The sequence below is a fragment of the Rutilus rutilus genome (assembly GCF_951802725.1).
Source record: "Rutilus rutilus genome assembly, chromosome: 2".
In the NCBI taxonomy this organism is placed as follows: Eukaryota; Metazoa; Chordata; class Actinopteri; order Cypriniformes; family Leuciscidae; genus Rutilus; species Rutilus rutilus.
The window spans coordinates 62,004,434-62,025,458 of NC_140210.1; the positions used below are offsets into that span (position 1 = coordinate 62,004,434).

Here is a 21,025-nt window from a genome sequence, read left to right on the forward strand (position 1 = left end):
CTTAGAGCTTTCAGTCACTCAGCCCCACACCTCTGGAACTCTCTGCCCCACTACATTCAACACTCCACGTCCATAACCACTTTCAAAACTCACTTAAAAACTCATCTTTTCAGACAGGCTTACTCTCTTTAATTTTTTATTTGTTTTGACTGTAATGACCCCACCCTTTCTCTTGTTTTTTATTATTAATAGTTATTAATATTATTATTAATATTATCATGTTATTTTATTGCCTGTTTTCTCTGATTGCTTGTTTAAGATTGAGTGTTTTATTCTTGATTTTGTAAGGTGACCTTGAGTGTTGAGAAAGGCGCCTATAAATAAAATGCATTATTATTATTATTATTATTATTAGTTTGAATATTGGAACAAACACTATAATAACATCTTAGTTGATAATTCAATACACCTACGTTATTTTTAACAAAATATCACATACTATATATTTAACATATGAGCAGAAATTGGCAAAGAAAAGCTTATTTGATGTGATGTGACATATCATAAAAACGATATGTTACAGACGAAATATGAATGTTTAGACAATATTTTGTTGATTAGGTTTGGATAGATTATAAAGTTTTTACAGTAAAAAGACTATTACTGTAAAAACTTTATAATCTATCCAAAACTAATCAACAAAATATTGTCTAAACATTCATATTTCGTCTGTAACATATCGTTTTTATGATATATATGTTCATTTGCAGTTTAATACGTTGCTTATACAAAGACATTTTATTTCAACATATTTCAGTAGTTTTTTACTCATCTCAGTATAGCAATATAGTTTGGTAAAAGCTAAACTAGTAGATGTGTTCATGTAAAAATAACATGTTTGCTAATGTAAGTGCGCGCGCTGTTTACAGCTGGAGTAAACATATGTGCCGTTCATTCACACACAGACACGGTTCATATTCAAACAGTCTTTTTGCATTTACGACACTATTGCATATGGCGATTAGAACAAAGCACTTAAGAATAAAAAACTGCTAATTGAAGAAAACCCAGCATCACACAAGTTGCATTAGATAAAATCATCTAGCACAGACCATGCGCTCCACCGCTTAGAGGGGGTTCTACAATTTCTTGCTGCATCCTTTTCTTTCTTTGTTATTTTGACTAAGCTGAACACATTATGGTATTTGCTCAGCTTCATGCTTGAAAACTTAACACTAACCTGATGGGAAATATATTTCATGTTAATAACTAGAACTTTTAATTACATTGTTAATGTAAAACTACAAAATATAATTTTTATTTGTTGTTGTTTTCTTGATAGTGTATAGTAATTTTTTTTTTTTTTTTTTACCTGAATAATGTGACAACATTAATATGATATACATTTTTAAAATCTTCCCAGTCTACTGATATTTGTTATGGCATCCGCATCAAACATTACAATGCTCATGATAACTTTTGCTAACTCTACAATTAGTAAATCCTCTTGATGAATCAGAAAAAGGAAAAAAATATTTCTTGCTTATGTTGCATCATTTGCTTATGTTTTATCATTTAATCAAATGCCATCATCATTTTAAGAAATCATTATTATCATGTTGATGTGTTTCTCATTACTATCATTTTGATGTATTTACCATCATTATCATTTGAAATGTCTGTTTAAATGCTTTTCTTTTATTAATCTTTATGCCTCAAATGTGGCTGATTGACTTGATTTGTGCTTGCTGTTTAGCCCCTTACCTGTCAGGGATCACTGGTGATCCCAGATTATTTTAGTTCAAAATATGTTTGAGCTTATATATCTCAATATTAATAACAGTCTGGTTAATTTTGAGTCTTGAACTATAAACTCTCAAGTGTTGGCTTTCTAAATGTATGTGTGTTATGTTTCTATTCAGAATTACTTAGAGCAGTAACCTTTTTATTTTGGGCATTTCATGTATGCAGCACTTGCCAAAATTGGGGGTGATGGGGAAGGGGTTAGATGAGGCCAAAAGTCGATACGTCTCCAATAGACAGACCACAAATGCTCGAATGTCTCAGAATAAAGTGATAAATAAATGTTATCTTTGCTGAACATCTTGCAGAAGGGATATGTCGTATAGGTGCTCTGTATTGTGTATTGTATTAACACGAACAACGTTCTGACACATTTGGAGTGCGAGACAAGCTTTAGTTTTGATATCTCTCCGCAGAAGAGAGTTTATATAAGAGCCGCCAGTACGACTGAATCTCTCCCGGGACACTGAACTGCATCACAGAGGCACACTGTTTGTTTTTACCCTGGTTATATCAGTGTAAAATCAGTGTAAAAACTGTGTTATACACTCACTGTTTTACCGTTAGTTTCTCGGTCGGTTCACAGAACGGGCTCTTTTAGAAAACAATGACTCTAGACTGACACAAACACTACAAGAAAACCGTAGCATTATTAACTTTACGGATGATCTATATGTTATAAATAAACCTCTCACCCCATATGAAGAGAATCCAGCTGTGCGTCTCCATCCTGATGTTTCTGAGCTGGTCTGTGGGAGATTCCTGTTTATTCCATCATAGTCACTCCTTTTGGATCAGAGTCAGAACTCCTGCGCTGTGTGTGTGTGTGTGTGTGTGTGTGTATGATTGTTTTCATTACACAGCCAATATTATCACAGATTCTCTGGCTGATTCTGAATCCCCTCACTGAGGCCAGAGCAGGATTTGATCTCAGAAGAACATTTTACTGTCAGCGAATAGCAATTAAATCAATCATTTATTTTATACCATATTTATAGCCTATATTATATTAAATTAAATTAATGTGGCAGAGTGGGGGATAAGAGCCAAGCTAAGCAGCAAGGAAGTTCACATTTAAAGGGGGGGTTAAACACTCATTTTCACTCAATCTCATGTTAATCTTGAGTACCTATAGAGTAGTATTGCATCCTTCATATCTCCAAAAAGTCTTTAGTTTTATTATATTTATAAAAGAAAGATAGGCTGTACCGAGTCTTTCCGGAAAAAAACGAGTGGCTGGAGGCGGGCCGTGTGGGCGGAGCTAAAGAATCACGAATGTTGTTTACTTGCTGTGCTTACGCGATAGCTAACAACACACAGACGTTTGAAGCAGTTTTACTCACCACCTGCGGTTCCAATGCACGACCGTGAACCTTTATCGTTGGGACTGCTCCATCCTTAAGCATTAGAAGATCTGCAAATCCGGCGTAGAACTGGGCAGCGCAGCCGATGACTTCCCTAAAGTCGAGCACAGTGCTTTGATGGGCATACTGCTTTCGCTCTCTCGCTCTGGTCTACGGGTGCGCGCGCGCCCCTCCAGGAGAAGTGCCCTTAGGACCCGTATAAGGAAATTCCGCCCCAGCTGACGTCACACAGACCCATACTCGGAAAAAAACTTTCCGAAACTTGTGACAAACCGGAAGGAGTATTTTTGGCACAGAAATACTCCATCAAACGTACAACTTAATTTTTGAAACTTTGTCCATGTTTAGCATGGGAATCCAACTCTTTAACAGTGTAAAAAACTCAGTATGCATGAAATAGCATTTCACCCCCCCTCTTTAATAAAACTCTAACAAGATTTTCAATGTAGCCAACTACGCCACCTCTGGGCTTTCACCCAAGGACTGTCACGGGTCAGGGTGTGTCACCGGCCCCTCTCTGTTCTTTGTTTTTGTCCTGCTATTTCTGCAGCTGGTGATGTGGGCAATTAGCACAATCACAAGCTGATCTTCCTCACCTGTCGCTCATTTCCCCTACCCTTTATATTCCCAGCTGTGTCTACCAGTGTTGTCAGTGGATTGTTACATGTCACGTGTGTGTTCCTTGGCTGTTTGTGTTTTCTGTTTTGCTGATCTGTGATCTGTGATCTGTGATCTGTGATCTGTGATCTGTGATCTGTGATCTGTGATCAGGAAGCCTAGACTCGTCTATTGCTGGACATTGCTGGAAAGGAGAAGCTAATCGTCTATTGCTGGACATTCCTGGTGTAAGGTAGGGATGGGCAAATGAAGCCTCATGAAGCACTGAGGCTTTCCCCTAATTGATTTGAAGCATCAAGAGTGTCGAAAACAGCACCATCTTGTGGCAGGTCAAATTTATAGCAGCCATAAACCCGAGTGCTCAGCACAGAGCTCCGTTGTTTTATCCTTTAACACAAACAAAAGCCTGACTATGCTAAATGTTCAGTTTTCTGATAATAATATTCACATATTAAAGTGTGGCAATAAATTAAATGTAACGGTTATATTAATACTAATTATAAAAATATCAACAGAGTTGCTTGATGCAAGTAAATGGTGGTCTAATTATTTTATGGTTTCTATGCTGTTTATATGTCAGAATATATGATCATGTAACATGAAGCACTGAGGCTATATATAAATGTTAGTAAATTGACTTAAACTTCCAAAAACCTGTAGAGTAGTGGTCTTGGTGATCAAACATTCTGACATGCAAAGTGAAGCATTCACGTGGACTGGAAAGAAAGTGAGGCTTCGTTTCTCGTTTATCACTTGTTTTTCTGAAAACAATACGCGCTCCGGCACGGAGCTTCCTGAGAAATTGCGCTGCGTCCTCGATACGCGCTTTGAAGCTTCAGTGTCAAATGTAACATCACAAGTGTAAGGACCACACGTTGGCCCAATGACAGAATCAAACGCTCTGGGCGAAGGCATAATGCGTGTATGTCTTTTCAGCGCTCCAGTGAAGTTCACTTAATTTATTGGAATTTAGTTTCAATATTACTTTACGCTTAATCTGACTCCAATTTCAAATGATAATCAAATTTAGATTGTGTTTCTGATTAGAAAATAGTCATAAATACTGATTATGAATTAATTTAGATCTTTGATTATTCTGAGTATCCCATACTTTCAATTATTCATTCATTGAGGGACCCGATGCCGCACAGAGTCACACGCCCTGGGTTTACGTGGATCTCCCGGACACAGCCTCGCCAGTCTGATCTTGGTCAAAGAGTGCAGGGTTTGCTTTTACCTCTTAAGTCGATTGCCTACTGCTCACTCATACAGAAAAGTGTAGTTTGATTTGATCTAATTTGATTTTATCAGTAAATTCCACTAGAAACAAACCTTGTTGTATTATTTTAATTTAATACTGTGAAGCTGCTTTGATACAATCTGTATTGTGAAAAGCGCTATACAAATATACTTGACTTGACTTGACTAGTTTATTTAGCCACTTCCGTACAACTTGCCAGGTCAGTGATAGACAGAACTCAACAGGTCTTCAGATGACGTGCTACTGCTCCGTTCATATGCGCCTTTAGTTTGACCTATCCTGGACACAGATCTGCGGTAGCACCAGCCTCCTCATAGTCTACTAAAATAATGAGTTCAGAAAACTTCAGAATAAATCAAGATGTAACATTTATTTGTCCGGTAAAAATGTATCCTGCCAATTACAGAAGTAAAAGCCAATTCAGAGATAGTAAATACATGACATCATTCACTCAAAGATGACTCTAAAAGTAAGCAATGTACTGTAATCCTGACAGAGACACACAGTGGTGTGTGAGGGGCTTTCCAACAGGAAAACACTGAAACATCACTGTATGGGGGATGATCCTGGTTACAGGGTCCCAAAGACTGCTCTGTCCCCTCGCCTTAAATACCAGACCAGAACAAAAGGGGTTATACAAATGTTGTTTAGAGTTGTTTGGGCCAATCCATGTACCCCAGAGGAGTAGCACCTGGTTTCAGGAGATATCTTAAAGAGATATCACCCAGAGAGGAGAAACAGGATTCTCCTTAGTTCTCAATCTGTCTCATTAAACCAATGACTGCAATGAAATTAAGACCATTTTACCAATCGCACTGAGATACTTAAAATGATACCAAACATGAAAAGGAAAAACAGTAGATTCACAAGATACACCATATGTGTTATATAGACATTCTTAGTGAACTTTCAGTGCCTTGAGGAGGGAGAGGGGGGATGAGTTGAAGTCAGACAAGGAGACAAGGAGGTAAGTTTGGTCAGGGCCATGTCCTGTGCTCGATCTTTGCTATCTGCTGTCCAGGGTGCGTTTTATGGCTTTATTGCAGGGTGAGTTTTGTTTTAGCAGGAAAATCAGTTCTTTCACTGGGTTCTCTCTGTCTGTCGGTGGTCTCCTCTTCTCTACACGTCCGTATGTGTGTGGGCTGTGCTCACAGGAACCACCAATCGGAGAGGCTTAACATGTGTTCACTGTGTCACTGAACTTTATATTGTTCACAAAGTTTACTAATAAACTTTTCACTTCTCATCACTGCATTTGAAGTCCTCCTCATCTCTATACACCAGGCCTACCCAACAAGGATATACTCGGGGCGTTTTTCCACTGGGTTCGTTTGCTGCGGTCCGAACCCGAGTGCGCTAGTTCCCGGCGCCCCCCGCAGCGTTGGTCTGGTTTCACACTCAATTAGTTGTGTCGAACCCAGGTGCGTTTGCAGTGATCTTACGTCATTCGCAAACGCACACGGAAAACGCATGGAGAATACAACTCGACTGAGCATAGCTGTAATTTGTCTGTTTTTTTGGTGCTATTATGCACAACATAGTGAGAAACAACTACGTTTATGTTCATTACATGGTGTGTTTCACAACGTTCCCCTGCCACTCATGGTTGTCGTGTGTGAGGAAACAATGATATCGACAGTGATACGCATGCGCGGGATACTATACTTCATGAACAAGCACGCACCCGAGTCCGTGTTGCTTGCACATTAACGCGAACCGCGCCACGGTTCGGGAGCAACCGAGCTCAGACCACCTCCTCCAGGTAGTCTCGGGTTCGGTACTCTAGTGCGCACCCGGGTCCAATGACAGCGTTCACATTAGCGATTCTTCATGCGAACCGTGCCCCGGTCCGCACTAAACTGCCAGTGTGAAAGCGCCCTCAGACAACACAGGTTCGGTCTTCACAAAGAGGACTGAGACTGTTCTGACAATTAAAAAACAATTTATTACATAAAATCTTTTCACATTGAGAAACACCACATTCACTAATAAATACATCAGATAACACTTAAGTGAAAGAAAACTAATAGTTCCGTGTTGAAACTAACTTGTTTTTATTGTAATACAAATACTGAAAGGTAAATACTTACAAATGTAGGCACACATGGATCAGACCAATCACAGAAATATACAGGTATATCATGTTCATTGCTGACATCTGTGGTCGCTCGACGGAAAATAACAGCTGCGTCTCTTTGCACTGCGTCAGTGCAAGATAGGGCCATAAACCTCAACATTTAATGTTCCCTGAACTGCTAAAATTCAGCTAAAAAGACTCAAACCAAGGATATACACTGTGACTCCTGGTCACATAAAAATGTTACACATAGGCTCAGATTAATCACAAACAAATCTCATGTTCTCATGTTCATGGCTTAAAAAGTAGCAAATACATTTTTAAACCCAAATACACTGTTCATTGTAACAACATACTGAACCTCAACACTTTGTAGCGACACTGGGTCTGTTATGGGAATTTATTGGCTCAAATGAGAGGTAATATTCATAAGATATGAATATGCATATGCCGTTTACACAAATTAAATTATTCCAAATAGGGAATAGGTCAGACCTCAACGTATATCAATAATTACCATGATTACTCGTAGTAATTACTGGTATAGGTAGATAGAATTATATTTTTAATTAGGGGAAATTTAGGTAGAAGTTAATGCTCATTTATCATGCGAACTATCCGTCCGGCAGATAGGATGCACAGTTTCTGAACAGAAACCTATTGTCTCTAACACCGACAAATAATCTTCCTGTGGCCACTAGGAAGGACTATTTTCGTGTTTTAGACAACTTAAATAGTTTAATAGTAAAATAAAGGTAGAGCTTGTAGTAAATCGCACTTTCAGGGATTTCAGTAATGGAACAATATGAGACAGATTCAACTTCAGAAGATTATAGGATTTTAATCAAACAACTAGGATTACATGTACTATTTCAGTCACGCAGGAGTAAATATGCATAAACAAACAATATAAACGATCGCAATAATAAATAAAATAAAATAAAACAAACAAAATTATGAGAGAGAGATGGATAGAGAGAAGGAGAGAGAGAGTGTTAGAGGATTTAGTGTGTGTGTAAAAGAGTGAGGGTGTGTGTGGGCTTAGGAGCACGTGTGTGTGTGTGAGTGTAAGTTTGAGAAAAGTGTGAGTGTGTGTTCGGGAGCACGTGGGTGTGTGAGTGTAAGTGTGGGTGTGAGAGTGTGTGAGAGAGTCAGAATAAGGAAGAAAGGCAAAACAGTTTAAAACATTCCTTCACAACGAGACCCCAACAGTTTCTAGTAATTCTTAGACAACTTAAAACAGCATTTCTTTCGGATTGCGAATTTAAGGATATGCAGTACTTGCTCAGTGAGGCCCTCTTGTGTGCGTCTCGTGTAACAAAGGAACCTGGAACACGTGGTCAGCAGCGTCGTCAAGGCGGGGTTTGTTGCGATGGTAACTCAGAGCGTTCGTTAAACTTAGCCAAAGATGATTTAGCCTAAAGTTGGTTTCGTTGGTTTGTAAGAAAATTATCAAACTGAGGTAAACTATCAAGAAAAGAAAGACTTAGAATAAAAACGAAATAAAAAGAAAACAAAGGTTTCTTGGAGGAAGGAAGGAGGCGGGTCTCTCTCTCTCGGCGAACTGCAAGGATCAAGAGATATGGCGCCGTGTTTTGAAGGAGCCACAGCCACGCCTTCTCATGTGCGTGACCCAATCATCTGGAAGGGCGTGTTGCGGCCGCCTCCTTCGTTTTGTAAAAGTACACGCCTCTTCCGACTTGTACTGAAGCAATAAACTCGTTCATAAACATTTATAACCTGATATTAATGAAAGAATGCATCCTCCGGCATTTTGGGTTAAAGATTCAACACCGTTGGGTTCTTTGGAACAAAACAATACCGCGAATGATGATTCTGTGATCTAATAACACAACGATACATGATCTCTCGTGATTACATGCACATCAAATTGATTATAAAACAATACAGCTTATAGATATAGTAATTTGGGTATTGGGATCCTGAAACGCAACCAGAAATACATTTTATATAGTTTACAGGGTAATCCTAACCACACGTGGTCAGGATATAGTATGGTCTCTTTGTGTTTTGTGTGTGTGTGCGTTTGGCGTGCAGAGTCATTCAGAGTTCACACCTCGTGGTAAACTTTTGCTCCCCCCTCAGGGGGATTACTGTGTGTGTGCGTTTTACACTCAAGGGGCTTTTGGCCGAACATCTGTTAACAGTGTCGTGGTTTGTTTGTGAGATGTTAGATGCTGTGAACATCCCCAGGGGTAATGGGATCTCCAGTCCGACTGGCGTTTTGCTGGTCGCAAATCTTAGCCGAGGCAGTGAACAGAAGGTTGTGTGTTGACTCAGAAATAGATTAGGGGCTTTTTGGAACAGGGATCAATGATTTATGCAGATAGCAGGCGCCAATCGGTCTGCACGTCCTGCGTGTCGGAGTCTTAAGACAATAGAGGGATGTGTAAATGCGGATTCCAGTGAGTTAATTAGATCATAGAGACTAGAGGGGGTTGGATCACGGGATGATGATGCTAATTTAATCAACACCTAGGCCGGGTGACCTGCCTTCCGTTACAACTTAGTGTTACCTAAACCACTAAATTTCAACATGTATGAATACATTCAAACCAATGCTTAACACTTAAAGGGATACTCCACTTTTTTTTGGAAATAGGCTCATTTTACAACTCCCCCAGAGTTAAACAGTTGAGTTTTACCGTTTTCGAATCCATTCAGCCGATCTCCGGGTCTGGCGGTACATTAGCATCTCTCTCAAAAAAATGACCAAAGAGTTTCGATATTTTTCCTATTTAAAATTTGACTCTTCTGTAGTTACATCGTGTACTAAGACCGACGGAAAAGTTGCGATTTTCTAGGCTGATATGGCTAGGAACTATACTCTCATTCCTGCGTAATAATCAAGAAACTTTGCTGCCGTACCATGAGTGCAGCAGGCGTAATGATATGACGCAGCGCCTGAAAATAGTCCCCAGCTCAGTAGCCTATTATCAGGCGGCAGGCGATGCGTCATATCATTACACTTACAAGAAGAAATGGCACTGCGAATCTCCGCAGGCATAACGTCCCATGGCACCTTAAAAGACTCTGGCCATGATTTCCTTCCAGATAGACTGATGATTGATAGACAGTTGCTGCTGACTTCAGTGGTGGAGGATGGGACGATTTCAAGATTTACTGTGATCACTTTACTCTCTAAAAATGACAAAAAATATGAGATGGGTCATGTGAACTTAATTGAAGGCATCAACAAAATATAACAACTGCAGAATCCTCTCCTCCCCCAGAAAATCAATCCAGATCCAAATCCCAGCAATGGTTTTTAAATTGTGAAATATACATTGGTTATGAACTTCTGCAAGCCATGATGTAATGGAATAGTACTGTAACTTAAAAAGCAAGCTTACCTATTTGGAATACTTCCAAAAGTTGTCGTCGTCTAACAAGAGCCAGTAAGTCTGCAAAGTCGTCCTCTTTTACATATCTGAGTTCTTGTGTTGATGTAAAGCCGCCAGCATTTACAATTCTATCAATTATAGTGTTGTGGATAGATTCTGGAATATTCGGCAGTGCCCTTGGCACAATCTCCATCATTTTATCCAGAAAAGTAGGCATTGATGTACACTGAGAAGAAAGAAAATGACAATTACTGTTATATCAGACAATGTGTACTCTTGTAACATCAGAGAAAAAATGTCTTACAGTCCATTAGGATTCAGCCAATGAACGAGCTATTGAGAGAAAATAGAAGTTGTCCATCATTTAAGGAAAGGTTGGTAAACATGCTACAGTACATCATTTTGGGGTGTTGATTATTATGATTATTAATAATGCATTGGCAATAGGAGAGAGGAAAAATATTCAAAACAGCAACCCAAAATGACAGTAAAATAGCCTGTCTACCAATAAGAGAGATAGAAATTCCATCAATAACATCTATTGAACAGCTTCAGATTCTCCTGGCAAGGCCTGTGGGACTGTTTGCTCCAGCATCGTGGCTGTACACTGAAAGAAAGGAATGATGTGGTACAATTACTGCCATGTCAGAGAATGTGTATGCTGGTAAAGGATAATAATCAATAAGGTCATCTTGCTTAACACAGCAGTAACATCCCTGCACTGGAGTAAAGCCATAAATACCGACATCATGAAGAAACCACAGTCCTACATTTTTCAGTGAGAAAATATACTGTTGAATGATTCTGTATCAGTATAATGACAATCTTTCCAATGACAAGGCCCTCAGAGTTCTCATCATCTGACCCAAGTGGGTTTACCACCTCGAAAGCATCTTGATATAAGATCAAGCCTAACGACCCATCTTTTTTAAGTGTGTTGTCTGTTACATTCTCCCCAACCCACACATCCTGAAAAACATTGTCATTCTCCATAGATCTGTTTTTAATGTGCGTGTATTGTGAGTTCGGAAAAGATTTTCTGCTCTCAGATCATCAATTAGAGCCCTAACTGAATCATCTGAAATCCCCATCTGACGTAACTTCTCATCCAATTTAGAAAATAACTGAGACTGGCTGAGATCATGTATTGACTGCATATCTTCAATGATTGTCTGAATGGTGGAGGCCGGAAACAGTAACTTTGCCTGTAGCTTAAAGGGATAGTTCACTTTGAAATAAAATTTTGGTATGTTTCAGCTTACCTCAAGGGCATCCAAGATGTAGGTGTCTTTTTTTTCCGCAGTAGTTTCAATTTTGAATATTTTTAGGTCAAACCGTTCTTGTCTGTCAGTCATATAATGCAGGTCTATGGTCACTGTCTCAAAGAGCATGCACAGAGTCCAAATTAAAACAATTCCCCATTGCCCAAATTAAACAATTCCCCATCGTAAGTACACATTGATGGCCTAAGACACGAAACGAGCAGTTTGTGTGAGAAAACGAACAGTATTTATATCGTTTTTACCTCTTATACACAGCCACGTCCAAGTGATCTGAGGGCGCGGGCGCATCCTGGTGTGTGACGTGTGCGCAGACTGGTGCATAGATATATACACTAGATGTCGCCTTAAAGACATTCGTTCCAATGAACTGCCGTAGACAAGGCGACATCTAGTTTTTTAAATGTCCTTTGGCAATTAGGCATACAGCACTGCAGTACTAAATTGGGTATGTTGCTGTAAATTTTCATATGCCTCACATAGGCCACAGAGGTGGCTGACTGTTGTCCACAAATTTGGCAAGAAAACATTATGCAAGCCAATTAGACTTATTGATAGATTAGCAGTAAATTGCTAGATTAAAGCAAGTAAGAAACCATTCAAATTTCCACCTGGTTCTGAGATATAAATCCTGGGATATCATCTTGAACAGCAGTGTGATCAGGGATGGTACCCTGCATCTGCTAGCCTAGAAATCTAGACGCACCCTAGCGGCAGCAAAATGTTTTTTTGCAGCCAGGGTAGTCTAGCAACTCTCCATTGACTTTCCAGCTGCAAAAACCTAAATTGGGTCAGGCCAATCACGTCGTGTATAGAGTAGGCGGGGCGGGCTTAACATAATGACGACAGAGAATGGCGGCTGCTGCTGGAGAACGCTCTGGTTTTATGAGGCGCCGTCTAGGGCTTAAATCAAACTTCATTCACGCACACATATATGAAATGCTTGCATACACATATACTAAGTAAGGGATAATGTATAGAGAGGCGGTCGTTATAGCGAATAACAACCCCAACAGGCTGAACAGGACCCCGACGCGAAAGCGGAGCTTGAATCAGCCTGAATGGGTTGTTATTCGCTATAACGACCGCCTCTCTATACATTATCCCGCTTATTACATGGCTACCTACAAAATAAATAAATAATTTGACACGAAATATTGATTTAAAAAGGAGTTTATTGATTTAAAAACGATTGTATTGCTTCCGCCAAAGAAAATAGTCCGTTCCGCGTCCATAGCAACGCTCTGTTTTTCATGGCAACGGTCTGTTATACTTCGCAGCGGTCTGTTATCAAGAAATAACAGACCGCATTCTACACTGGAATTCAGCCGAGCCATGTAATAAGTAGTACTAACAGTAACACACGAGACGCGCGGAACTCTCCGCGTACACACTCATCTGAGTTTGTGTGTGTGTGTGTGTGTTCGCTTCTCAGATGAGTGTGTGCGCGGAGAGTTCCGCGCGTCTGGTGTGTGTAGAGTTTGCGTGTGTGTGTGTGTGTGAGCGACTTTAGGTGTGACATTGTGCATTTCATATGTATTAGTTTGAGCATTCAGCTGTATACATATACTTAGTATGTGTGTATGCAAGCGTTTCATATATGTGTGCGTGAATGAAGTTTGATTTAAGCCCTAGACGGCGCCTCATACTGGTTGGTTGAAGCGCTGTCCTATTGCGTGCGGAGGGAATTTGAAAGACAGCCGTTTATCCCGCCCCTCGGATTGAGCGTGTCTATGGAGTGTTGCCAGACCCAACATCTTGATGTAGGTCTGGCTTGCTAGGCTATGCATCTGCATCTGTAATAAAAAAATAAATAAAAAATAAATAAATAAAAAAACAAATGTAAACATTGATCCACAACTCAATGATAATCAAAACAGCAAAAAAAAATTCAATTAAAAGAGAATAGCTGTTCACATAAGTTAGCTAGATACTGCACTAGCCCGATCAGTAGTAGCTGGTTTTGCTGGATTTACCTCATTGATAGGCTAAAACCTGCACATAAAATAGTCACACCAGCATGTGTAGTAGCCCAAACAGCTATAATCCATCAAAGACGAGCAGCTGACATGAATTCATCAAATACAGTCTTAGACCAACTATCTAGCATCATAAACAGCTAGTATCAGTAAATAGATTTATGTTAGCCGTTTGATTTCCTGGATGAATCTGCTTTAACCAGACGTGCACATGGTAAGAATGCCACACAAACTTGACCACGGGAATGCTAGCTACTTAAACATTATAGGCCTAACGTTAGCCTATTGTTTATAGGTTTAGATCATATACATAAATGGACATTAAAATAAGCGCATTGTTTCTAAAATTAATGGACAAACTATCGAAATGTTGCTAGCTTGAATCACCTTGGCTCATTAGCAGCTAGCTAGCTAGCTAATTTACTTCATTTCATGTGGCGTTTAGTATAGCTACATCAACATCACTGATAGATAAAACTATGCATGACTTTCAAGAAACTCTTTAATCTCACCGGATTATTGTGATTTTGGTCGATGTAACCACCGCGATCTTCCGACATGGATCTCCGTGTTCGTTGCAGGTTCAAATGCCGCCTTCTACGCTCCTTCCCAGAATGCAAAAAAAAAAAAAAAAACTGTATGAACATGTTATTTCAGATAGTGGCACCAATAATAATTCGTTACATTTATATAGCGCTTTTTCTGAGACCTCAAAGCGCTTTACATAGATGGGGGAATCTCCTCAACCACCACCAATGTGCAGCATCCACTTGGATGATGCGACGGCAGCCATATTGTGCCAGAACGCCCACCACACACCAGCTTACTGGTGGAGAGGAGACAGTGATGAAGCCAATCAGTATATGGGGATGATTAGGAGGCCATGATGGACAGAGGCCAAGGGGCAAATTTGGCCAGGATGCCGGGGTTACACCCCTACTCTTTTTCGAAGGACATCCTGGGATTTTTAATGACCACAGAGAGTCAACAAATGTACAATAGACATAATAAAGAGGCGCGGGCGCCTGCCAGCGTGCTGCGTGTCATACGGATATTTACACCGTGTTCAGAAAGAACTTTCTTATTTCTGTCTGTGGAATAGGCTATGCAAGATTATTCTTGATAACATTTGCAGTAGAGAAATCAGGGCCCGTATTCATAAAGATTCTAAGAATCCTCTGAGAAAACTCTTAATTTAGCTTAAAAACTTTTACGTAGGAGTCTTAGCTTAAGAGTGATTCGAGACCGATCTGAGAGCAACTCTGAGTAAGGAAAATACAAAAACTTTTATCTTAGTGAGGAGGCGGGGTTGACCCCGTTGCTATGTATGACACTATCTTTTGACAACTGTGATTGGTTGGTTGACCAAGAAGGGAAAAAAAGAGTGATTTTAAGTATAGGGTCTATTCTAAGCCTCCACTTTGAAATTACATGCGTCATTTTTCCTATTTGACCGTTCTCTCACACACACACACACATTATATATGTATATATATATAAATCCTTTTTTTTATTTACCATGCTGTTAATTTCCAATAAGGTATTTGATTGGCTTGATAAAAATTGTTCCACTCTTTCCAATTACACTGATTACTGGCATGTCTATTTAAGTGGTGGTTTGAATGTTGGTTTAATGTATCAAACATGGAATTTTCCCAGTTCCCAAATATCGTAATGTAGTGATTACTTTCATTTCTGGCGCTATGGCATTTCTGCACTGTGTCGGAAATGTTAGCGCGTCTCTAAAAAGATCAGTCACAAACATGATCCCTGCACGATCTAATCTATAGCGTCTTATTAACTCACTGTCATCCATTGTCTGCAACACATTTCTTCTCCCTCTTCGTCTTTCTGCCATTTTCTCCTCTGCTAAAGAAACTCTTAAGCCTCTTAAAAGTCCTCGTCCGTGCTCCTAACAATTTTGACCTTAAGACCTCTTTTAAGGGTTAAGATGCTTTCTGAATTACTTTTTTCTTTACTAGGATTTTTTCTTTATTTTTAAGAGTAAACGCCCACATTTCTAAGAATTTTCTTAGAATTGTGTCACTAGGAGCTACTCTTTGCATTAAGATTCTTTATGAATACGGGCCCAGGTGTTTAATTTGTCTAATCATTCAGTAAATGCATACAATATTTAGTTTGTTAGTAATGGATTGCACCATCGACTATTGATTGAATCAGTCGTTGTTTAGCAACCTAAAAAAAAGCAAAATGAAATTGCTAACTTCTCCACTGATAAATAATAACTTTTTTTTATAATAAGCATAAAATTGCATATCGGCATTTATCACTTATCTATTTTGCAGTTAAATAACAAAAATGAGATGTTATTTAACATATATTTCCTAAAATTAACAGTGAGGCGCAGTTATTAAAACTAACAGGTTAATCATGTTGAAATTTGGGTGTAAATTAACATAAACATTTAACAGTGTACAATTTAATTTGCATAACTTATCATTTCAGAAATGACACATAACAAAAACCCCTTTTCAATACTTTTGGATATGTAATGTATTCTCCTTGTACTTACTATTGCAAAATATTTTATGAAAGCAAATATTCTGAATTTAGAACTCAAAATCCAGAAGGCAAAGAGGTACACAAGGCAATGGAAATGTGCCTGGAAGTCACTAACTGACAGGATTATTGGAGAACAATCAAAATGCCTTCCCGTAACATCTCAACATGGTCAAGATCAGGTCAGTGTGGATGAAAGAAATGACAAGGACATCTGGGGTGCTCTTACATGTGCAGAGACAGGAGTCAGTGAAGAAGACTGCCGTTCAGGACATGAGGATGAGGAACATGTCTTCAGTGAGGACAACAGCACGTCAGGGCCTGAGGATGAGGATCAAATGCCTCCAGCCTAACTTACAACAATTTTTGCAGGGTTGGGCTACAAAACACCATATTAAACGCATTGCCATTGATGACCTTCTGAAGGGACTTAGACAAAATGGACATCCAGAGCTGCCTTTAACAGCAAGAATAATAGTAATAATAAGTTAATAATAGTTAGAGGGTTTATGTTTGTTGTCTTGGCCTTGCCCCCTCTTGAAGCCTTGAAATCCTCCCACATCTGTTAAATAAAGAATGTGTTATTGAGTTGTTTTTGGTCATTGTTACGGCATTGGGGTTGGGAATTGAACCTTGCAGCCTCCACACATCACACCATTTTTGTTCTCTTACTTGTCCCTTCAACCCTAGACAAAATAGGGACCACACACACTCACACACACTCTCTCTCCATAGGACTAATCCTATAGAAAGAATAGGTTTGTACTTTTAAAAATAAAAAGTTTGATGACCTTATGAAAGGCAACTTTTGTGTGAATAAAATGGTTATATAGATGAAAGAACTATTTTGTGTTGTGAAAATAATACTTTGTGATATCTTGTATTTACTAAGACAATTGAAAATGTGCTGCTAAAATGTTTGAATAAAGTGCACTTTGATGATCTGTTGTGATATTAAGAGTATTGAAAAAGTACACCTTACTTGTGAAAATATTACCAAAGTGAATAAAGAAAAAACTATAAGTTTTGATGACAAACTGATGACACCAGTCAGAGTCTCAGGATAAGGGTGTTTTATGGTGCGTAATTTTAAACACCTTTTACCTTATTTTGATTATTCTCAGGTTAGTTAAAGTAAGTCAAATCTGTCCTAAATAATGAGCATTTGAATTTCCATACTTACAATATTTAGATCACAGAAGACTTCTCCGTGGTCAGTTCAGCTCAGTCTTTTGTAAAACAGAGACATATGGCAGGCCAGCTTCTTAATTTTGATTATATATATTTTATTAAATACAGGTTAACTAGTTTACATAAAAGGCACTAATATATAAAATAAAACTGAAAGTAAATCCAAACCTAATAATTTGCCAGCTTTAACTGCATGAGGCACAATGGCACCGGAGAGGCCGTCCTTGGTGAATCAGCATCTGACTGGACATTATCTCTCCAGTCCTTTTAAAGTCCATCAACTCTTTGACATCCTCAGAAATCTCCTCCTGGAAACTCCCTAAACTTGTTCATTGGTAATCCTCTCCTGGAAATCCCCTGGGATTTGGTCATTAAAGCCTTCTGGACCTTTTCTTCTACGCATTCTGTCTCTCGTCCGCAACACAGAGACGGTAATGATTGCATTTGTCTTTGGCAAAGCTCTTTCTAATACATCTTTCTCTCTACTCTGCCGTATGCTTAATAAATGCTCACAACATTCAGGGTGGTATATTTTTCTTTATAAACCATTTTCTCAATAAATGATTTTACAATAACAATTGCAGTGTTTTTCTTTATAAACCATTTTCTTAATACTGTAATGTCAGTATAAATGGAAGACACTAGTTAGTTAGTGTTATGTTGTTCGACAGTGTTAATCGACTCACAAGTGGTTCTATCTGTTAGTCCCTGGTTCTTTAAGGGGCGGGGTTTTAGCGGGGTCAAGTGTCTAGAGGGAGTGAAGAGCTGGGAGCGGGAAGACAGAGTGAGTTTAATAGCAGAGACAGCACGTTATATCTCTCCCCTTCATGTTGTACGGCGTGGGTTACGGCCACAACAGTAACCCTGCAGTTTCTGAATAAAGCCTTAGAAGGAGGAAGAATCCGTCTGTTTACTTTTTAGTAGCGAACGCTACATTTGGTGTCAGAAGTGACGGACTTTAACGCACTAGAGCATTCGCCGCATTCGCCAGCATTCGCCGCCGAGATGGACTACGGGGCGCGGCCGAAAGTGATGCAAGAGATGCAGGAGACAGTAAGGGGGAAAAGCGAGTGCTTGTGGACACACGGGCCGGCGGCAGATCCGCGCTGGGTTTCGAGCGAGGCGGCTAGGATGAGAGAGGCTATCATGTTACAAGCTGCTGAAGCTGGCTTTGCGCCTCCCTTTACCCCGCACAGTGAGTTTGCACATCAGCAGAAAGGCGCCGACGTGACAGCGCATGTGCAGCGCGGCAAGACACACTCTCGCGATGACGTGAAGACGCGGGATGTAAACAAACATGGCGGCGCCCAGGCCTGCAGCGAATACATCAGAGATTCAGACACGCTCGCTATTAAAACACCGCAGTTCTCTGTTAAGACGGATTGGGATGCATTCAAAGCCCAGTTTGAACTGTTAGCTGATGCTGCAGGCTGGCCTGAAAATCATAAAGCCCTGCAGTTAGCGCTGTGCCTGACTGATGATGCGGCTGCCTGTCTGTTGTTGTTGAGTCCTGCAGAAAGAAATGATTATAATGCATTGGTTGGGGCTCTTCATAGGTGGTTTGGACATTGTAGCCAGCCTGTCCTTTTAAGGACAGAATTTAATAACAGACGCAGAAGACAAGGTGAACCCCTCCGTATTTTGGCCAATGACATTGAACGCTTATGTAAACGCGCCTATGCTGAAATGCCACCATCAGTCCAGAATGAGCTCACTAGAGACAGATTTATCCAGGCACTCAGCCCAAGAGAGCTCCGTGTACAAACGCAGCTAGCTCACCCGACCACACTGAGTGAAGCGCTGGAACTGGCTATTGAAAGGGAGATGCTGGGGACTGAAATGGATGCAGTTGAAGTTACTCCAATAGTGAGGGCCGCGGAAATGACTGAATTGTGTCCCAGGACGCCCACGTGGGTGGATAATTATGCAAATGCTGCAACGATGTGCCCGAGCCGCTCCGCCTCAGAGCCCCGTTCACGCCGCCGACCTTCAGTTTGCTGGGGCTGTGGCCAGCCAGGCCATCTGATCAGACATTGCCCTAGAATCGGTCAAATGCAGGGAACCGCCCAGGGGCCCGTGTAGACAGGGGGACACGGGCCCGTGATAATATTTCCCATACCTCGCCCCAAGCTGAGGATGAGGAGCAGCGGGTGGAGAAAGGGGTTAAACTGCAACCTGCAGAGACTGTTATGGTAGTGGGCTGGTCTTATGTTGGAAATTTTTGCCACATACCCATTGTAGTGGCGGGAGTCGCTTGCACAGCCCTTGTTGACACTGGATCGAATGCAACCCTTGTTCGTCCTGACCTGGTCCCAGTGGGGACAACTTTGGAATCGACGTCTGCTCGTCTGAAAACTGTGACTGGTGATTTTGCGCCAATAAAAGGGAAAGGTCTCTTCCTGTTTGACATAGGGGGTCTGTCCGTGTCGTTCCAGGCGTGGGTGGCTAAAGTGCAAGACCCATGCATTCTGGGACTGGATTTTTTGAGGGCCGTTGGCTGTGTGCTGGACCTATGTAGAGACTCACTTACCCTCCCTGATGGACGTTCGGTGCAACTGACCCATCCTACTCCAAATTTGACCCAGGTTTCCCTATCTGTGTATTCAGCAGACACATCCAGGCATGCCCTTAGCGCTGAATGCCCAGCCCTTGGGGCACCACCTCACACAGTGGAATCGCCTGCCATTAGTTCAAATTGTCACACACACTACAGCCCCAATTGTGACGCCACATCCCCTCCCCCCATTTTTCCGTCAGCACAGAATGGCTGTGGTGTGAACAATGGGCTATGCAATGATGAGAGGGAGACTCGGATCTCTGCTGTGAGAGACATTTGGTCCAAAAACTGTGAGGGCTTAAGTGAGCAACAAAAAGAGTGCTTGTGGGAAGTCATGGAGGACTTCATCGACATTTTTGCTCTCAATGAGAAGGAAGTGGGCCTAACCCACTTGATGCACCATGTTATTGACACTGCAGATGCCCGCCCGATAAGAGTAAGGCCACGTCGTCTCCCCCTGGCCCGACAGGAAGCGGCGGATAAGGAATTGGAAGAAATGCTGCAGGCGGGTATAGTTGAGCACTCAGAGAGCCCATGGGCTTCAGCAGTCGTCATGGTACCACGGAAAAACAGTTCCAGATGGCGGTTTTGCATAGACTATAGGCAGCTCAACAAAGTCACGAAAAAGGATTCATATCCTCTGCCTAGAGTGGACGAGTCCCTCGACTTGGTAGCTGGTTCATCATGGTTCTCAAACCTTGATTTGAGGAACGGCTACTGGCAAGTGCCATTGTCCCCTGAGTCTGCTCCCAAAACCGCGTTCCGCACAAATAGAGGCCTCTGGCAGTTCAAGGTCCTTCCGTTCGGACTCTGCAACGCTCCTGCCGCGTTCGAACGGCTCATAAACAAAGTGTTGGCAGGAGTGCCTCGCCATGAATGTCTTGTATACCTGGATGATCTCTTAGTCCATGGTGATTCGTTTGAGGTAGCACTCGATTCCCTCCGACGGGTGCTGGAAAAAGTGGCAGCAGCAGGCCTGAAACTGCATCCAGATAAATGCCACTTTATGAGGCGGGAAGTTGAATTCCTTGGACACAAGTTGGGGAGGGAGGGCATAGGCACCCTGGAGG

At 40.9% G+C, this 21,025-nt stretch overlaps 1 protein-coding gene and 1 long non-coding RNA gene across 3 annotated transcripts in view; both read right to left on the minus strand.

Moving 5' to 3' along the window:
- Positions 1–2,604, minus strand: part of LOC311286243 (integrin alpha-M-like) — a 49,424-nt gene extending 46,820 nt beyond the window's left edge. Inside the window, exon 1 of one of the 2 annotated variants that reach the window (XM_084402365.1) lies at positions 2,439–2,604. In XM_084402365.1, coding sequence (XP_084258491.1) covers positions 2,439–2,472 — 34 coding nt within the window. In that variant the 5' untranslated portion in view covers positions 2,473–2,604. The remainder of the gene's footprint in view (positions 1–2,438) is intronic. The other variant, XM_084402366.1, reaches the window with a different exon arrangement.
- Positions 2,605–7,515: 4,911 nt separating this feature from the next.
- LOC311286285 lies at positions 7,516–10,795 on the minus strand. The gene is made up of 3 exons (XR_014626530.1): positions 10,733–10,795; positions 10,438–10,654; positions 7,516–10,225 (listed from the first exon to the last, which is right to left on the minus strand). It is a non-coding gene; the product is annotated as an uncharacterized lncRNA (long non-coding RNA).
- Between the last annotated feature and the right edge of the window lie 10,230 nt (positions 10,796–21,025).